Source organism: Colletotrichum acutatum, assembly GCF_030867785.1.
Source record: "Colletotrichum acutatum strain CBS 112980 chromosome Unknown BDZ83scaffold_54, whole genome shotgun sequence".
NCBI lineage: Eukaryota > Fungi > Ascomycota > Sordariomycetes > Glomerellales > Glomerellaceae > Colletotrichum > Colletotrichum acutatum.
In genome coordinates this window covers 79,458-95,553 of record NW_026849048.1, presented here as the reverse complement: position 1 = coordinate 95,553, position 16,096 = coordinate 79,458, and the positions used below count along the sequence as shown (strand labels likewise).

The window sequence follows — 16,096 nt, the reverse complement described above, 5'->3', positions numbered from 1 at the left end:
TCATGGCACACCCATTCTTCAGTCTGTCGTCTTGGTGGACGCCCCTTTGATATGACTACCGTCACCCCTGACGTCCTTTCATCAGCCTCAGCCTCAGCTCCGGACTACGTCTACCACCATGCGGATGCTTCCTCATCGTTTAGAGTTCAAACGATTGACTACCGTTGCCGGTGCGGTGTCCGGCACTGACATGCGTTGTGGCTGGGCAAGCCCATATCAATATGATGCACCATCATATGCTGCCACATTTGGCCGCAATCTTCTTCTGGCTCTGGAATAACGAATCTTGACCATACAAAAACATTCTATCGTTTCAGATACCCGACACAGAAGCGACTTTTCTTCGGTGTTACTCCATACCAAGCTTTTCTGACGGCCTTTGCCGACCGTCTGAGGCACCGCAAACTCACATCATCACTCATCTCGTGATACGCCGTCTCCGGTTCGACTGCTGCGGATCTCTGTCGAGTATTCAACGGCTATCTTGGGTCACTGAGCTCCGCCGACGTCATTACCAACAGCCAGGGACATCCAGTCGGAGGGTGTCTGATTACCTCGATCGACCCATCTACTCGGTTCGGAGATTCTACCCCGAAGTGGATGTCTGTCGTGATGAGCATCAAGCTCGAAGTCGAGGAACAGGATATATCACTAGCTTCCCCCGATCCGAACCTGCCACCTTCTTTTGACCATAGCCACACGAACATCACCCAGCTTGACGATCAAATAGACTCGGATACCCAGTACACAGTCGAGGATATCCTTGTCGCCTTTGCGCCGCCATCAGTCAGTCAGGAGTCTCATCCTTCCCGCAGACAGTCATCAAAAATGTCTTCGTCGCGTTCCGGTCGTTCGGGAGGGTCATCAAGCCACCACCGTAGCTCCAAGAGTAGCAAGAAACCAAGGGCGGTTCAAGTTAGTCATGGCCTCCTCTTTGTACTACCTCCCCCTTCTCCACAAGCATACATCACTATACCTAGCTTCCTCCTCGCATATCTCCATTCTCAAGTCCAAGATGAGACTGTTATACCTCATCCTTCCTTCCTCCTCCATCGAGTACCGTACTGACCCTTGATTCCTTATAGCGCTCGATCCAACAACTCATCGAGTCCCTGGAGACACATAGAGTCAACACCCTCACAGAGCTCTGCCGCATCGAGCGCGTGGCGGCTACCTGCGAGAACGAGGAAGACGCCCTAGCCTTCCAAGGTCCCATGACCGCCGCCTGGGACTACTATGTCAACAGCAACCAGTTTCTCACAGAGCTCCGTGGCCTGACGCGGAGCTACCCCCTCTGCAGCGACCTCCTCTACGACGCCCACGTCCGGGTGCGCAACGACCCCAATTCGAACAAGAGCTGGAACCTGGCCTGGTTGTGTCTCGTCAAGATTCAGGAAGAGTATGTAGCTTCATGCTGCCCTCCCCATTCATCAATAGCCATGCCATGAAATAAGAAGGCTGACGCTTGTTTCCTTTGCGATTTGTAGTGACCTCGTGTCCGGATACGCGGCCCTGGAGGCCACGAAGCCCGAGATGTGGGGAGGCCGCGAACCCTCCACCGACGAGGCGGCCCAGCTCGGCGCCTGCTTCGAGTATGAATGGAACAAGGCTGTCGACACGATGTTGCGGCACTGGTCTGTGCCCCCGACTTGGTTTTAGTCTGGCTTTAGAGGACTCATGGTTATGATGAGCCGGTCTACATGAGCGTGGAGCTTCAAAAGACGGATGTAGAGGACTGTTGAAGGGAAAGATTTACGGCACGCATCTAACAGGGCAGGTTTCCTATTGTGTGGTCTTTGAGTATGAGCGAGCGAGGATAAGGCATTTCTGTGTTTTCGAGGCATGGCATTTGCATGGAGATTTTGGGCATTGGGAAGAAGCATCATCATACACCACTCAGTCTCACGACAATGGTCGGGTTTTATAGCATTTTTTTTGGACGCCTTGTTGTACTTGTTCCTCCTAGAAGAGGTGTACAAGCCACAAGGCCCCAATCATAGAGGGCTTCTGGAAAGTCCGACGGAGATATCTCATCTACCCTTATTTAGAAGCATCAAGAGAGGAGAAGCATTCATTTCAGCGCAACTTCCCTGACATTTTGCGTGAGGAACCTCGATTGGGTTGGTTTGAAAAGCTATCGCTATACTCACAGCTAACAGTACACGCTACAAGAAGTGACGATCTCTCCTAGGACACGAAGCATCGCGACCGGGTATCACCCAAGCCTAACATGCCATGAACCAATTTGACAGGGAAGATCATACCTAGATCGCTAAATGCCCGAGATATAGAACATTCTAGAATCATCAAAATGATTAGCAATCAAGATATAGGAGCCACCGTCAAAGGTCCTGGTTGCAAGTGCATGCATGGCGCCCGAATCGGGTGTGCGGAGCGGAGTGGAGCAGGACACGCCGAATGCGGTGGTGAGAGCTTGCTGGTTCTCAAATTACGCCGGTCCGCCGACAGAGTATCATCCACGACGCTTAAGAGTTGCTGGGTATACTCACTGCAAGGGATCTATCACAATCATCAGTCACCACGACGAAGGCGTGAACATGCAGCCCTTTCGAACACGGCAATGCTCGTAAGGACCACGTACTGATGTAGGTCACCAAAGTATCATATGTCTCGCTGCAGGGCCAAGCGTCCAAAGACCAAATCAAATCTTGAGATTTACAAGTCTGGGCCCGGTATTGGCCTCTTAAATCTATACCGTGTAGCTGTCTGCCTCATCTTCATCCAGAGGGTGAGCTGGTTCCACTCCTCTCTATTGATGCAAATATATCCGCTTTGACCAGTCATTTCCGACCTTTTCCCAATGCTATGATTATCCGAAACATTTTCCGACCGTATTAAAAACACAAAATCCGGTGAGATTGCTTGTGCACTGCTCTTGGGGCAGGGGTCAGTACAATGGCTCATGGCTCAGTTTCGCCGTCAGTGCCATCTTCCTCGCCAACCCAGTCGTCACTCTCGAGACCGCGATTACGGATAGCGAGGGACCCAATCCATCCCAAGAGGGCAATGCCACCGAATATGCCCCAGACCAGGGCCTCACCCTTGGGATGGACGCGCGTGGAGAGCGTGAAAAGGGAGCCAGAGACGAATGGCCCAAAGCTGCGGCCCGCGGCGGACAACGTCTGAGCGATGCCATTCAAGGTTCCCAAAGTGGCATGGTTAGGTGCACAGTTTGTGATCTATAGCCATCATTAGCAAGAAGTCAAGAGCTCAGTCGTGTGAAGATAACTCACCAAGAGCATAACGCTAGAAAGGCCGCCCACGGCGCAGATGTTCTTAATAATGAGGATAACGCCCAGTTCGGTGTACAGCCAGGCAGGACCGCTGCCGATACCGAACAGCGGCTCGTCATCCAAGTACGGAATCCAAGGCATCAGGGCCATGCTAACGGCCAGTCCCAGCAAGGCAATGCGGTAGGTGCCCAGATTTCCCAGCCTCGTCTTCAGGTGCTGGAAAAGGAAAGCTTGGAACACAATAGTGGCCACTCCGGCCAGACTCAGACTGATACCGATTTTGCTTGGCGGAAGACCGCGTCCTGTTGGAGGGTTGGCGTCGGCAAAAATCGGGTACAAGCTGTTGTAGGAGATGTTGGACAGCTGGAATACTAGGTAGGTTAACAGTACGAGAACCGTATTGCGATTCAAAAGTTGACGCCACGTCGCCAGGTCGCCCGGGAGCTTCGCGTCATCATCGGCATGGGCATCGTTCTCAGATGCATGCTGAAGCAACCCTTGATCCTCTCCTGCCTCATCTTCGTCATCTTCCTCTTCTTCGTCGTCGTCAGTGCTGACCACGGCTTGTGATCCACGGCGAGGCCAGCGCGTGGCCCATGAGCCTCTGCGGGGTTGCGCTTCTCGCGAAACCCAGGACCAAGCTTTGCGCACCCAGGCAGGAATCCATGCTGCGTGGTCTGGCTCTAAGGTTTCCAGAGTCTCTTCGAACCAGATTGCGACGACAATCACGCTGATGAACAAAAGTCCTGCGCTCAGCAAGTTGGGCGCCAAATACGGATACCGTTTTCCCATGGTACCAACCAGCAACCCACCCAGGGCTGGACCGGTAATACCGCCTAGGGAATAGATGACGGGAAGCCATGTAAAGGCCCGACTTTGATTGGAGCGGTCCGTCACTTCGCCTAGAACGGTGGGAACTACGGCAGCATTGCCATTGAGCATACCCATGGCCACATGAACGACTACGATCTGCCAGTAGGTTCTGCAGAAGCCGAAGCCCACAAAACAGCATGCCAACATGAAGGTTCCAAGGACCATGGTCGGTTTTCTACCCACGACGTCTGATAGGTAGCCCCATAATAGGTTCGTTGATAATTGAGCGAGGGCGAATGCTGAGGCAAGAATTCCAACGTACAGGCCTGTCTGAGAGTCTGGTATATCGGCGAAGGACTCAACCATCTGAGGCAGGTAAGGGCCGATGGAGTTCAACGCAGTCTGCTCGCTCAAGGAGAGGAAGGCAAGCAAAGCAAGCTGCTTGACGGGCAGAGGAGTCTGCCGGTGATCGTCGTCTGAGGCATCGGAATCTTCATCGGAATGTGGGAAAAGCTCTGCCGAGGATTGCTCGCGGGGTGTTTTGGGAGGTGGTGTCGGAAAGGTGTGATATCGGTGAGTAGACTGGCGTCGCATCGTGGTCCGCCGGCTGGACTCGATGTTTCCTAGGGTCGGAATGGGAGCGCCTGCATGGAAGGAGCCGGACGAGGCTGTCCGGGACACAGCAGCTGCGCGAGCCATGTTGTTATTGTTGGTATTGCGAGGCATGTTGGAGGCTGCGGCAATTGAGGCGGCGCAGAGCCTGATACCAGAGGGCGAACAGATGCAGCTACACAGGTTCTTGCAGGACTAGCGGTGACGTCGTCGAGATGGTCGTCGAAATCGGTCACGGTTTACGGGGGTCGTCGGTTTACGGTGGTCGGAGATGGGTTCGGTGGTGAGCTGCTTGTTCGGGTGTAGCTGCTGGGCCCAGGCTGCCTACCCCGCTGCCAGGGTCTCACGGAGATGGAATGCAGAATCGCAGCATCCAGCGCATGGTCTCCAGCTGTGTATAGATGCGAGGAGGCGACGTGGTTTGAGAGTAGAACAGGACAATTGACGAGGTGGGCACACTGGGGAGGGCGAAGATGTGCGTCTCTCAATGTCCTGAGCTGGGAGGTGAGGAGGTGGAGGGGGAGTCGAAGCTGGCAAGATGGGCGAGGGGAAGAAAGGCGCGGATGCGGATGGTCTTGCGACGCAATGAAGTAAGGCAATCAATTAAGCGGGTGGTTGAAGAACATGGAAGGTGCTGCAGCGCTGCAGGTCGGCGGAAGGATATCGGCGGGTAGCTCTTGGCCTGGATGCGACGTAAGAGCTGCCCAGAAGAGCAAGCGAAGACGGGGGGAGAGGTGACGAGTGAAGGTCCAATTGGAAGGAAGCACAGACATGGGTGACCTCATTTTTCAGTACTTTTCTTTTCGGTTTTTTTTCTTCCTTCCCTTTGCTTTCCTTCCTTCGGTCCTTCCCTCTGCTTTTCCCAAGGTAGGTACGTAGTCGCTTCACTTGGGGGCTTAGGGTGCTCCGTGCTCCGTGCTCGCGGCTGCCTGTGGCTCGTGCATCAGCCCAAAATGGAGGTGGCAGGCGGGAAGTTAAGCTTTCCGCACTGACTGACACCACTCGCACTAACAGCCAATCAACGCACCAGGAGATCGTGGCAGGCACGAGGCTCTCACTGCGCTTTTCTTCTCGCATCACGCGCAGATGATGACGCCCACCCTCCAAATCACCACCTTGTCATTGGCCGAAGCCATCTGATCTCGCATCTCTCATCTGGTCTGGATCGTCCCAGATCTTCCCACCCAAGCATCTCCAAATGGGCAAATCTTAGTGTAAACGGCCACTAGAACCCTGGCATCTGGTCTATGATCTTTTTCGATTTGCTGTCGTATTTGACGCTACACGTATATTCCTCGGCATCTCCAATCGTTCGTCTCTTTGACAGCATCCAATCATTTGAATCAACACACCACCGGGAATCCTACCAACACAGTACCCAACTGTTCAAAGTAGCTGCGTTGTTTACCAGAGACTACCTTGTGACCAACACTTGTTGGCACCAGGCCAAATCTTTCCGAGACCGCATCTAACGTGGCCGCGAGACATCTGACCCTGGGTCAGAAAACCTCCGAAGTTAGCCTCACGCAGGGTCCTGTCGTGTGCCTTTCTAGACTGACAAAAAGATGGTCCACGACCCTCAACTTGATGCCACAAATAAACAAGAGCTACGTCAAGGGCCTCAAGTCATGTGTGCAGGATGAATGCTTGTGGGCGATGCCAGCAAATCTTTCTTTGATCTCGTGTTAGAACTCTGACCAAGACTAAAACCAAATCTTGCGAGATGTCTTGTTAATCGTCTTATGGATGCTCGACAACGAGAAGAGAGGCAACTACAGCAAACAGAATAGCCTCAAAAACCGACAAGATGTCGCTCCTTTGAGCACTAACAGATCCGCGGATGACCATGCCATGATATAGTTAGACGGACGTGACTCAATATCTCGGAATCAGTCACCGACAGACAGCTCCCAATACCGAGATTATACGAAACTATGACCTTGAATCCCTGTCTGTCTTGCCTTTCTCTCATGTCATTGGAAGATCCTCCGGTCAGGCACATTGCGGAGAGTTACATGGCAGGTTGACACCCGGAGTGCCCCGTAGCCCCGGATTCGGATGCTACGAAAACCGCACGCCCGGCTGCAACCAAAGGTGTACATGTCTCGGGCCGCATTGAACCGGGCCTCGGGGGTGTGGTATGTACACAGGATTCCCAGGAGCGCGGTATACCTTCGGCCCCCACGGATCGCACATAATTGTCACGACGAGGAACAGCTTGGAGTCGATTTCCACCGACCTGCCGAGCAAATTCAAGCTTGTGACACACGATGCCTTGGGAGTTAGTATCGTGTTACCGAATCCTGAGAATACCCTGCCCGGACCTCCCGGCAACATCGGTCACCAAGCGATACTCTTGCAGCTGAACCAAGATGACTATTTGTTTCCAGTAGTTCTTATACTCGTATGGCAGTATAGAACGCCGAGAGACAGATCAAGGGGCACTCTTCAGCTTCAAAGCGATGATCAAGCTGCCTTCACTTCCTGCTCATGTCCCTGCATCCCGTATCCGTCCTCCGCAAGGTTCTGACAAGGCACCCCCAAGTGCATGGGGAATCAACCCCAACGCCAAGTCTCGCGACGAATGATACCTTGATGCCTCGGTCAAAACTGAGCCGAGGACCTCTGTCCCCTGACAGATCCGCACGCGTCTTTTGGACGAGGCTCACGCAGCACAGGGGAGTTCAAGGCATGTGCGTGAACCCGTTGCGAAATCGGCCAGAGTGTAATACTGAACCCTCGATTCTCGAAAGCTTGGGTCACACGCCATTGTAGTTCGTAGGAAAGTAGCATTATGAGGCCAGAGTTTATTCATTCAGTTTTATTCGTTTTTTTACTTAGCATTATATCATGAACTTCATACGAAGACGCGCAAGAACTCAACTAGCGCCATCATAGCCATGGCCTGGCCGTACGGCATGCTCGTCCGCGGGATATCCTTGTAATGCTGCAAATCATGACCCATACCCGTGCCAAACGATGTGTTGAGCAGCTCGCCCTCGGGGCTAATATTTTCCAAAATGGCATTAATCGCCTTAACGGCGACGGCCTCGTACTCCTTTCCAATGTACTTTTTGCGCTGCGCCTTGAGGATACCGTAAGCGAAACCGGCTGTGGCGCTGGCCTCGACGTAGGAGCCCTCGGACTCGGGCACATCGAGCAGCGTCCTCCACAGACCGTTCTCAACCTGCAGCGGCACAAGGGCGGCGCACTGTGCCTCGAGAGTGTTGATGAGGTGGGAGCGAAGGGCGTCGTCGCCCGTGAGGTTGAGCAGCTCGATGAACTCGGGGATGACGATGGTGAGCCAGCTGTTGCCGCGGGCCCAGCGGGCGCGGGCAAAGTTGTGGCCGCCCTCGTGGAAGGTCCAGCCGTGGAAGAAGAGGCCGGTGGGCGCGTCAAAGAGGTACTGCAGGTGGAGGAGGAACTGACGCTTGGCCTCCTCGACGTAGTGCGGGCGGTTCAAGACGAGGCCGATCTTGGCGAGGGGCAGGACGGTCATCATGAGGGTGTCGTCCCAGAGTTGCTGGTCATTGACCTCAAGGTAGGTGATGTGTTGCATGCCGCCGTACTTCGTACGGGGGAGGTCGTGGTAGGCCCACTCGGCCCAGCTGTCGAGCCAGGGGAGGTAGGTCTCGTTCCCGGTCTTTTCGTAGACGTAGGCAAGGGTGAGGAAGACTGCCATGGTGTTGATGTTTTTGCCCTTGTGGCCCTCCTCGAAGCGGTCGCGGAACCAGTCCTCAATGATTTTGAGGTCGGCCGGGTCGCCGTTGAGCTCGTAGTACTTCCAGATGCCGTACAGACCGATGCCGTGGGTCCATTCCCAGTCGCCCCAGCCCTTTGTGTCGATGACGCGGCCGTTCTCGAGCGTCATGAGGAACTCGCCTGTGGTGTCCTTGATGTTGACCATATCGTGGATCAGCTGCTTCACCTGCTTGTGAATGTCGGCCCGCTTGACGCCATGGAGTTCGGTGATTCCCGCAGGCATTTTGGCGGTGTTTTTACTTTGTGTATTTTGCGAGGGTTGATTTTGATATTGTCTAGACCCTTCAGGTGTCTATTTTTGTGATTAGCCTTGAGAGGTCCAATTCTGGCTGGTAGTGAGAGGCCATGGCCATCTCGCTCCCCATGATATCGAATTCTTGTCGATTGGTGACGCAAAATGACCACTCTACAGGTGATGTGAAATGAAACTAACCTTTTTCTTCAAACGTGGTGCGCCACAGATAACATGTGACTTTGCGACAGTATGAGAGGGGGGTATCTAGGTATGTACCAGCACGGCACGGCACCAAAAGACGCGAAGACACGTGAGACAGAAGTTTATCGACAGATTGTCAGATCCTCGGGGGAAAAGGGTACGCTCAAAGGCACGAAATTTGGGTGCGGAATCCTTTATGAAGGGGAGGGCTCCGGCGAAATATGCTTGGTGGGAAAAACGAGGGGTCGTGGGCGGGAGGATGGAGGGGAACGTATGCTCGGAGTGATGGTGGCCGAGGACCAAGGCCCCAAGATGCCCCTTCCAAGACGCGCTTTCCAGTAGGCGGTTTGGTTCAAGGACGATGGATCATGGGAGGAGAGCTGGGCATCCCCGCACTGTGGATGGCCGCGACCAAAGGTGAATAATGAGAGGGGCGCGTTCTGGCTGGGAATGTGCGTTTGCGACTGCGAAATCGCAGGAGGAAACGGTCACATACCAAAGTAGTCAGGTACACAGTAAGGTAGATTTAGGTAATACAAGATGCGAATAACTGAGGAAAGACCGGTTCTCTGAGGTACGCTCCTGGTTGGACCTGGGCAACGAGTGCGGAAACAGCGTCGGTGGTTGGTCGGAAAGGCCCGACGGTACCCCCACTTTAGATGGCACGTCACCGGGGTGCTCCGCTCGCTGCTCGGGCGCTCCTCCCCCGCGCCCCGGGCTTCTTACCCCGCGCCGGTGGAGAAAGCTTTCCCCGATTTTTCTGCTCATTCCCGTTCTTTTTCCTGGCTCCCCTGTGGCTCCCGTGGGCCTCCTTCTCTTACCAGTTCTTCTCTGCTCGGTCTCTGACTGGTCTGTCATTGCTTGAGCAAACAGTCATTGGTGTGTCCAAGACTGCTATCTGGATCATCCCTGTTCCTGTCCCCAAATTCCTGCGTCTCTTCCGAGGTTTCGAGCCTTGAACGCCGAACCCGCGGCTGGCGCCCCCCGGCTTTTTTGGTGTTTAGCCGTCCGGGGTCTGTGTTTTGGGGAAGTCATCTCCGCACACTCTCCGCAATCCCTTCCGCACTGGATCTTTGGGGGAAATTCTGGGCGAGCAAAAGCTGGAGAGGGAGGGCGGGCGACGGGGAACCAGGAACTGTCCAGAGCCTACGGAGTAGGAGAGGAGCTTTGAGGGGCCTTTTCTGCCCTAGGCAACCAGGCCTAAACTTCATTTTGCGGAGTCTTGGACGGTAGAATAAGGTTATTCCATGCCCTCCCAGGTACCGCAGTGACGGCACAATACGGAGTGAGATTGAGCGAGATGAACGAGATGACGGTGGATGAGATTTTCTGGAGTCGTCTTGAGGAACTGAAGGAACGGAAGCGTCTACTCATATAGGAACGGCTTCTACGGGACGGCTGCCCTCATTCCTGATTACTATGACATTCTGATTGCGGAACTCAATTTCTTTTCGTAGTCCCTGTGCATGCAAGCACTCTCACCGCAGGACATTAGACGCAATGCAACCGCTGCTACACGACATACTGCGTATGTGCCCGCACCCACGGCCACACGTTTTCCCAGCCTCCTGTGGAAACTAGCCCCATGTCAAAGCCTCCATACTGTTGCGGTACGCTTTGTGCAGTTCACCGCGATACCATTATTTACCACGTCTTCACATGAGCTGAACCAGAGTCACCAACGCAGATTTGACGCAAACAATGATTTGCAAAGCCATTCAAGAGACGGAAAAGACCCAGCTGAGCCCGAGCGTCAAGACCAAAGACTCCATCAAGCTTTTCCCTGGGTGGTGAGCCAAGTCCGGTCCGGTCGAATCGGTAGGGTTCGCGCCGACGACATGGCTGCTTCGAGGCAAGACGGCCGTTTTCCCTACATCAACCAATCCCATCCCTGCATGCCCGCCGCGAGCCCGAAGCAGCTTTCGTGTCGTTAACATTTCCGCCCACCACCACGTTGGCTCACCTACCACACACACCCTCCGCCGAGAGACCTCGTGGTCTGAGCCTCCTGTTCTTCGCCAGTCGCTGCTGAACCATTTCGTCTGCCCAGAAATGCGGCGACAAAAGCCCAAGAAACCAAGGAATGAGGCGGCCGGGAGAGCGCCCAAGTGCCATGCCAAGTCGCTCACTGCCGTCGCAGCCGCCATCCATTCTCATTCATCGATAACCTCTGCTCCAGAACACAATAGCAGAGTCTCTTCTCGTCCATGGGATCGTGGTTTCCCAACCGCTTAAACGCTTGATTACCAACGCCGATTAGCTGAGCTTTCGCCGTCTCGAGAAACTACAGAGTCGTGTGAGACATTCCAACAAGGTGCTACTGACTAGAACTAGTCTCGCGCCTTATCCCCCGTTGCAGAAAACCACCAATCACTTCATCCAGTTCAGAGAACCACAGTATAGGCGCACGCCAGCGCGCCGGGTCGACCTTGCCAGCCGTGCCAACCATGATAGTTCAACCAGAGAACTCCCCCGTTGGAGCTATGCACCCACACCCTTATTCCCACCTATCTTACTGTCGGTTTCCTCCCGTTTGTCCATCCATCAGGACCAGCACGCACATGTTCATGCTGTTATCCCCGTGGGTCCCCCAGTCGTCGCAACCTTGCCCTTCCCGCCACTTCGGTCGAATGATGTCCCAAATTGCACCCACTCCTCCTGGACTCCTGGCCGTTCCTCGCCTGTCCATGTTCTGGTCCAAGCTGTGATCTGGCTCGCCGAACCACACAGGACCCGGCAAGCCGTCTCCATATCCACTCCAGGACCAGGAGCCCAGGGCCCGTGGGGGTTCTGATTCCGGCCTTACTCTCGTCGTCTCTTTTCGCGGGGAACCGAGATGTGGACCGGGGTAATGGAGAAGTCCTGCCTGCTTCCCAACAAGAAATCTTGGGGTAATAGTGAGGAGAGAATGAGGGTGAGATTCTGGGGTTTGGCAGCCCAGATTGATACCACGTCCGGAAGGGGAAAAGGAAGGAATCCAAAGACACCACCACGGTCCACGGCTCGCTTTTCCCTAACACCCTCTCACCCACCCATTACCACCCCTTCGGATTACTCCACCTGGGATCTGCTCTTATATAGAACGAGGTAGCATCCTCGTTCTCCCACCTCTTGCTCTTCTTCTCCCGTAGGTTGCTCAGCTTCTTCCCTTCCATTGCAGAGGTTAGACAGACTCCGGACCCCATAGCCCCATCAAGTCAACATCTGAGACCTTTACTGCGTCTCACTCTCCTCGGGCACTCACCACCACACCATCAGGAACCCTCTTACTCAATCTACTATAGACAAGATGGCCTCTACCGAAGTCGCCGACCCGGAGCTCGTCCGCCCCATGAGCGGAGGCGGCCCGGGCAAGAAGTCCTTCCACGAAGTCGAGCGCACAATCTCCAACGAGAAGGCTGACCACCAGCGCCTTGAGAACGTCGACAATGAGTTGTCAAAGTACGTCGGCGACGGCTCCATCACCGTCTCCAGAGAACGCAGTGACCAGCTACGCAAGATGATCGACAGGCGCGTCCTGGTCATCATGATCGGCACCTACTTCCTCCAGGCCATCGACAAGGGCACAATGTCCTTCGCCTCCATCATGGGCCTCCAGGAGGACACCCATCTCAAGGGCCAAGAGTTCTCCTGGCTCACAACCTGTATCTACATTGCCATCCTCTTCGTTGAGTACCCCCAGAACTACATCATCGCCCGCGTCCCCATCGCAAAGTACCTCAGCTTCTCCATCATCGCCTGGGGCGCCGTCCTCGCCTGCCACGCCGCCTGCACCGACTTCAAGGGCCTCGTCATCGTCCGCACCCTCCTCGGTATCTTCGAGTCCGCCTGCCAGCCCGCCTTTGTCATCCTCTCCTCCATGTGGTACCGCCGCGAGGAGCAGGCGTCCCGTGTCACCTACTGGTACATGATGAACGGTGCTCAGCAGGTTGTCGGTGGTCTCCTCGCCTACTGCTTCACTCACATCAAGACCGGTCCCCTCAAGTCCTGGCAGTGGCTGTTCCTAGCCTACGGCGTCATCTCCGTCATCTTTGGCGTCTTCGTCCTCCTCTGGATGCCTGACTCCCCCATGCGCGCCAAGTGCTACTCTGAGGAAGTCAAGCGCGAGATGGTCGAGCGTGTCCGTGACAACCAGACTGGTATCCAGAACAAGACCTTCAAGCGCGAACAAGCCATTGAGGCCCTGAAGGATCCCCAGGTCTGGGGTTACTCCCTCATCGCCCTGTGCACCACCCTGCCCACCTCTGGTCTCGGTGCCTTTGCCAACATCATCATTAAGAGCTTCGGTTTCAACACGCTTGAGGTCCAGCTTCTGGCCATGGTTCTCGGTTTCTACATCATCTTTGTCCTTCTCGGCTCCGTCTGGCTCGTCAAGAAGTTCAACCAGAACCTCTACGTCATGCTTGGTTTCTGTATCCCGTAAGCCAAACCCTCTTCTCACAGTGTTACCGTCAACAAGTCACTAACAACATCGCTAGTTCCGTCATCGGCACCGTCCTCCTCATGACCGTCCCCAACAACACCTTCTCCCAGCGCGTCGGCCTCCTCATCTGCTACTACATCACCCTCTCCTTCTGGTCAGCCCAGACCCTCGCCCTCTCCCTCATCTCCCGGAACGTCGCCGGCCAGACAAAGAAACAGTTCGCCGTCGCCATCAACTTCATCGTCTGGGCCGCCGGTAACGCCATCGGACCCCAGGTCTTCCTCAAGTGGGACGGTCCCCGCTACTTCATCGCCTTCGCCACCCACTTGGGCTGCTACGCGCTTCTCATCATCGTCATCATCTGCCTCCGCATCTACCTCTCCCGTGAGAACAGGAAGAGGGATGAGATGGTTGCTGCCGGTGTCCCTGAGGCCTCGCCAGACTACACTGCCCACGCCTTTGAGGACAAGACTGACAAGGAGAACCTGTCTTTCCGCTATGTCTTCTAAGTATTGGATGCAAGTGTTTGTGTAATCTGTTTATATAATAGCCAATAATGGAGTTTGGCTTCGTCAATATACCCAATATGTTATGCATTATCTTCTGCTCTGCTTTCTCTCGCCGTGATAAGACATTCGTGCATTGCCTATCCTCCTGATGAGCAGTGACATGATCTAACTCCAGTGACCAGCTTTCGACGATGGGATGCGCTCATCGTTGGTTCTATCTTCATGAGTGGTCATGAGATTGCAAGCGAAAACAAACTCGCTGCTTTTTCACTCATCTCAATTCCCAATTACGTGTGCATACCATTCTGTAACTGTGTTAAGGACAACTGATTTAAATGATCTACATCTCATTAATGAGAAAATTCAAGTATTCAACATGTAAGTAAGACATGGTAATCAAACGGGAGCTTGGATACTCGAGGGCGAGTTCATGCTACCTTCAAAGATGAAAGATTGGAGAGAACATGGTGGTCAGGCGCAATGCCAGAAACAACGTCGATTTAAGCTCTTTCAGCCTGAATAAACGCCAAGTAAGTCGCTAGTCGGTCCCAAGAGACTCAACAAGAGATCTTTAGCAATCAATATGTCTTGGGTGGCTTGCATATTTCCTTGGCATTTGGAGTTGGGTATGGTTCCCCTCACCGGTGCCGCTTCTCACACCCCCTCCCTAGACTCTGACTCCAGCATCCCCCTCACGAGGTACAAGACAGCTTTCCCTCTTCTGCCTCCTCTCTTCTCGTCGCCAAGCTACTTCTTGAGGGCCTTGGCAACTTCCATATACGAACCCTTGCTGATGTCCTCCAAGATGCCCAGACCTCGGGGTTCCCAGCCCAACTCTTCCTTGGCCTTTGCACCAGACGCCCGGTTTTCAGCGGAAAGGAAGAAGGAAATAGTCTGACCCAGCTGCTCCTTTGCAACATCCAGGTTAATGTCCCTCAGCGGAACCTTAACAGCTGCAGAAATGGCCTCGGAGATCTGGAAGGAGGTCACATCGGTCGACGAGCTGGCGTTGTAAACCTCCCCTGTTCGTCCCCTCTCCGCGGCTAGGAGAAAGAGTCGCGCAGCATCGTCAACATGCGCATTTGTAGTCCGGTTCTTCCCACCATCGACGATAGTTACCCCGCCAGTCTGAGCTGCGATGCCCATGAACTGCGCTACGCCGCTGCCGCCTCGGCCGTAGACGTAGGGCGCCAGTCGGATTGACATAACTCGGATCCCTCTCTTTGCGAGACCCAGCGAGTGCAGTTCGGTCAGGATACGAGTGTTGATGGGTTCCGGGTCCGCGGGAGATGCCTCGGTAGTCTCTGCGCCGGTGGGATCCGCCGCGACGCAGAGCGTGCCGGACGTGACGACGAGGGGCTTGTCGGTGCCGGCTAGAGCATCGGCGATGGCGTCGACGGCTGCGGTGTCTATGGGTCTGAAGGTCTCGTAGGGCTCGCCGCCAAATACGTAGGCCGTGGCCAGGTGGATTATGATATCTGCTGCTTTGCTTTCGTGGCGGAAGACGTCTAGGGAGGTGAGGTCGCCTCTTGTGGGTATGGCGCCGAGGTTGCGGAGCTTCGAGTCGCTTGCTTCGTTGCGGGAGAGGCCGTGGATTTCGAAGCCATCTTTGACTGCGAGTTCTGTTATAACTGAGCCTACGTAGCCGCTGGCTCCGGTTAGGAAGATGCGCTTCCGGGGTGTTTGAGAAGTCATTGATAGTTGAAGAGGTTGTGAGGTGAGTTATGTGAGGGAATGGGATGCTGTCGTGGACCAAGGTTAAATGTTTCACTGTGTTGGATGAACTAGAGGGCTTACTTATAAGTAACTGTTCAAAAGTCTTCAGGTTGAATCTACGGTCAACCCCCGGGGAGCCCTGGATTACCTCAACTCGTATTCTCTGCTCGGTGTTGTTCCCTTACATGCTGTGGTTGAGTAAGCAAGGCACGGAATTAAGAACGACCAACCACGATCTCCAGACACCCTCGATTGGTTGCCTAATCCGGCAAACAGTCAATCCTGCAATACAGCATCCTAGTTCGATCTCATAATCGATTGAAAATGTGGAAAAGTTGATTATAAACGGCGATAAGCCTGTAGAAGCGCATCAAGAGGGCACTCTTACCGAGTCCAAAGCTTCGGAAGTTTCGACTTGTCCGCCATTGATCCGGTGCTCAATTGAGCCGGGCTGCCAGCGGCGTCATCAGATCCGTTAGCGGCTTGCCTGGCTGGCCGGGCTTAAGCACCACTTAACCCCTTCTCAGTACACGAATTGAAGATAGACATCGGAGGACCTGGATCATGTCCG

General features: G+C 54.3%; 5 protein-coding genes across 5 annotated transcripts; 2 read left to right on the top strand and 3 right to left on the bottom strand.

Moving 5' to 3' along the window:
* Positions 1-828: 828 nt before the first annotated feature.
* Positions 829-1,659, top strand: BDZ83DRAFT_579022 (uncharacterized protein; the record flags this gene model as incomplete). Its single annotated transcript, XM_060505196.1, has 3 exons — positions 829-915; positions 1,086-1,399; positions 1,488-1,659. 3 exons carry the CDS (start codon positions 829-831, stop codon positions 1,657-1,659), a joined length of 573 nt encoding a protein of 190 aa, XP_060364313.1.
* A 1,262-nt stretch (positions 1,660-2,921) lies between these two features.
* On the bottom strand, positions 2,922-4,766 carry BDZ83DRAFT_720051 (major facilitator superfamily transporter; the record flags this gene model as incomplete). The annotated part of the gene is made up of 2 exons (XM_060512240.1): positions 2,922-3,200; positions 3,255-4,766. The coding sequence occupies 2 exons, from the start codon at positions 4,764-4,766 to the stop codon at positions 2,922-2,924; spliced, it is 1,791 nt and encodes a 596-aa protein (XP_060364312.1).
* Positions 4,767-7,416: 2,650 nt separating this feature from the next.
* On the bottom strand, positions 7,417-9,005 carry BDZ83DRAFT_357591 (family 88 glycosyl hydrolase). The gene is made up of 2 exons (XM_060502555.1): positions 8,875-9,005; positions 7,417-8,733 (listed from the first exon to the last, which is right to left on the bottom strand). The coding sequence occupies exon 2, from the start codon at positions 8,662-8,664 to the stop codon at positions 7,537-7,539; it is 1,128 nt and encodes a 375-aa protein (XP_060364311.1). The 5' UTR covers positions 8,665-8,733; positions 8,875-9,005; the 3' UTR covers positions 7,417-7,536.
* Positions 9,006-12,166: 3,161 nt separating this feature from the next.
* Positions 12,167-13,809, top strand: BDZ83DRAFT_579010 (major facilitator superfamily transporter; the record flags this gene model as incomplete). Its single annotated transcript, XM_060505194.1, has 2 exons — positions 12,167-13,296; positions 13,356-13,809. 2 exons carry the CDS (start codon positions 12,167-12,169, stop codon positions 13,807-13,809), a joined length of 1,584 nt encoding a protein of 527 aa, XP_060364310.1.
* A 747-nt stretch (positions 13,810-14,556) lies between these two features.
* BDZ83DRAFT_792937 (oxidoreductase domain-containing protein) lies at positions 14,557-15,703 on the bottom strand (the record flags this gene model as incomplete). The annotated part of the gene is made up of 2 exons (XM_060515769.1): positions 15,607-15,703; positions 14,557-15,551 (listed from the first exon to the last, which is right to left on the bottom strand). Exon 2 carries the CDS (start codon positions 15,502-15,504, stop codon positions 14,557-14,559), a length of 948 nt encoding a protein of 315 aa, XP_060364309.1. The 5' UTR covers positions 15,505-15,551; positions 15,607-15,703.
* Between the last annotated feature and the right edge of the window lie 393 nt (positions 15,704-16,096).

Bases quoted from the DNA above. Each gene is read 5' to 3' on its own strand.
- BDZ83DRAFT_357591 (XM_060502555.1), bottom strand. From the start codon at position 8,664: ATGCCTGCGGGAATCACCGAACTCCATGGCGTCAAGCGGGCCGACATT.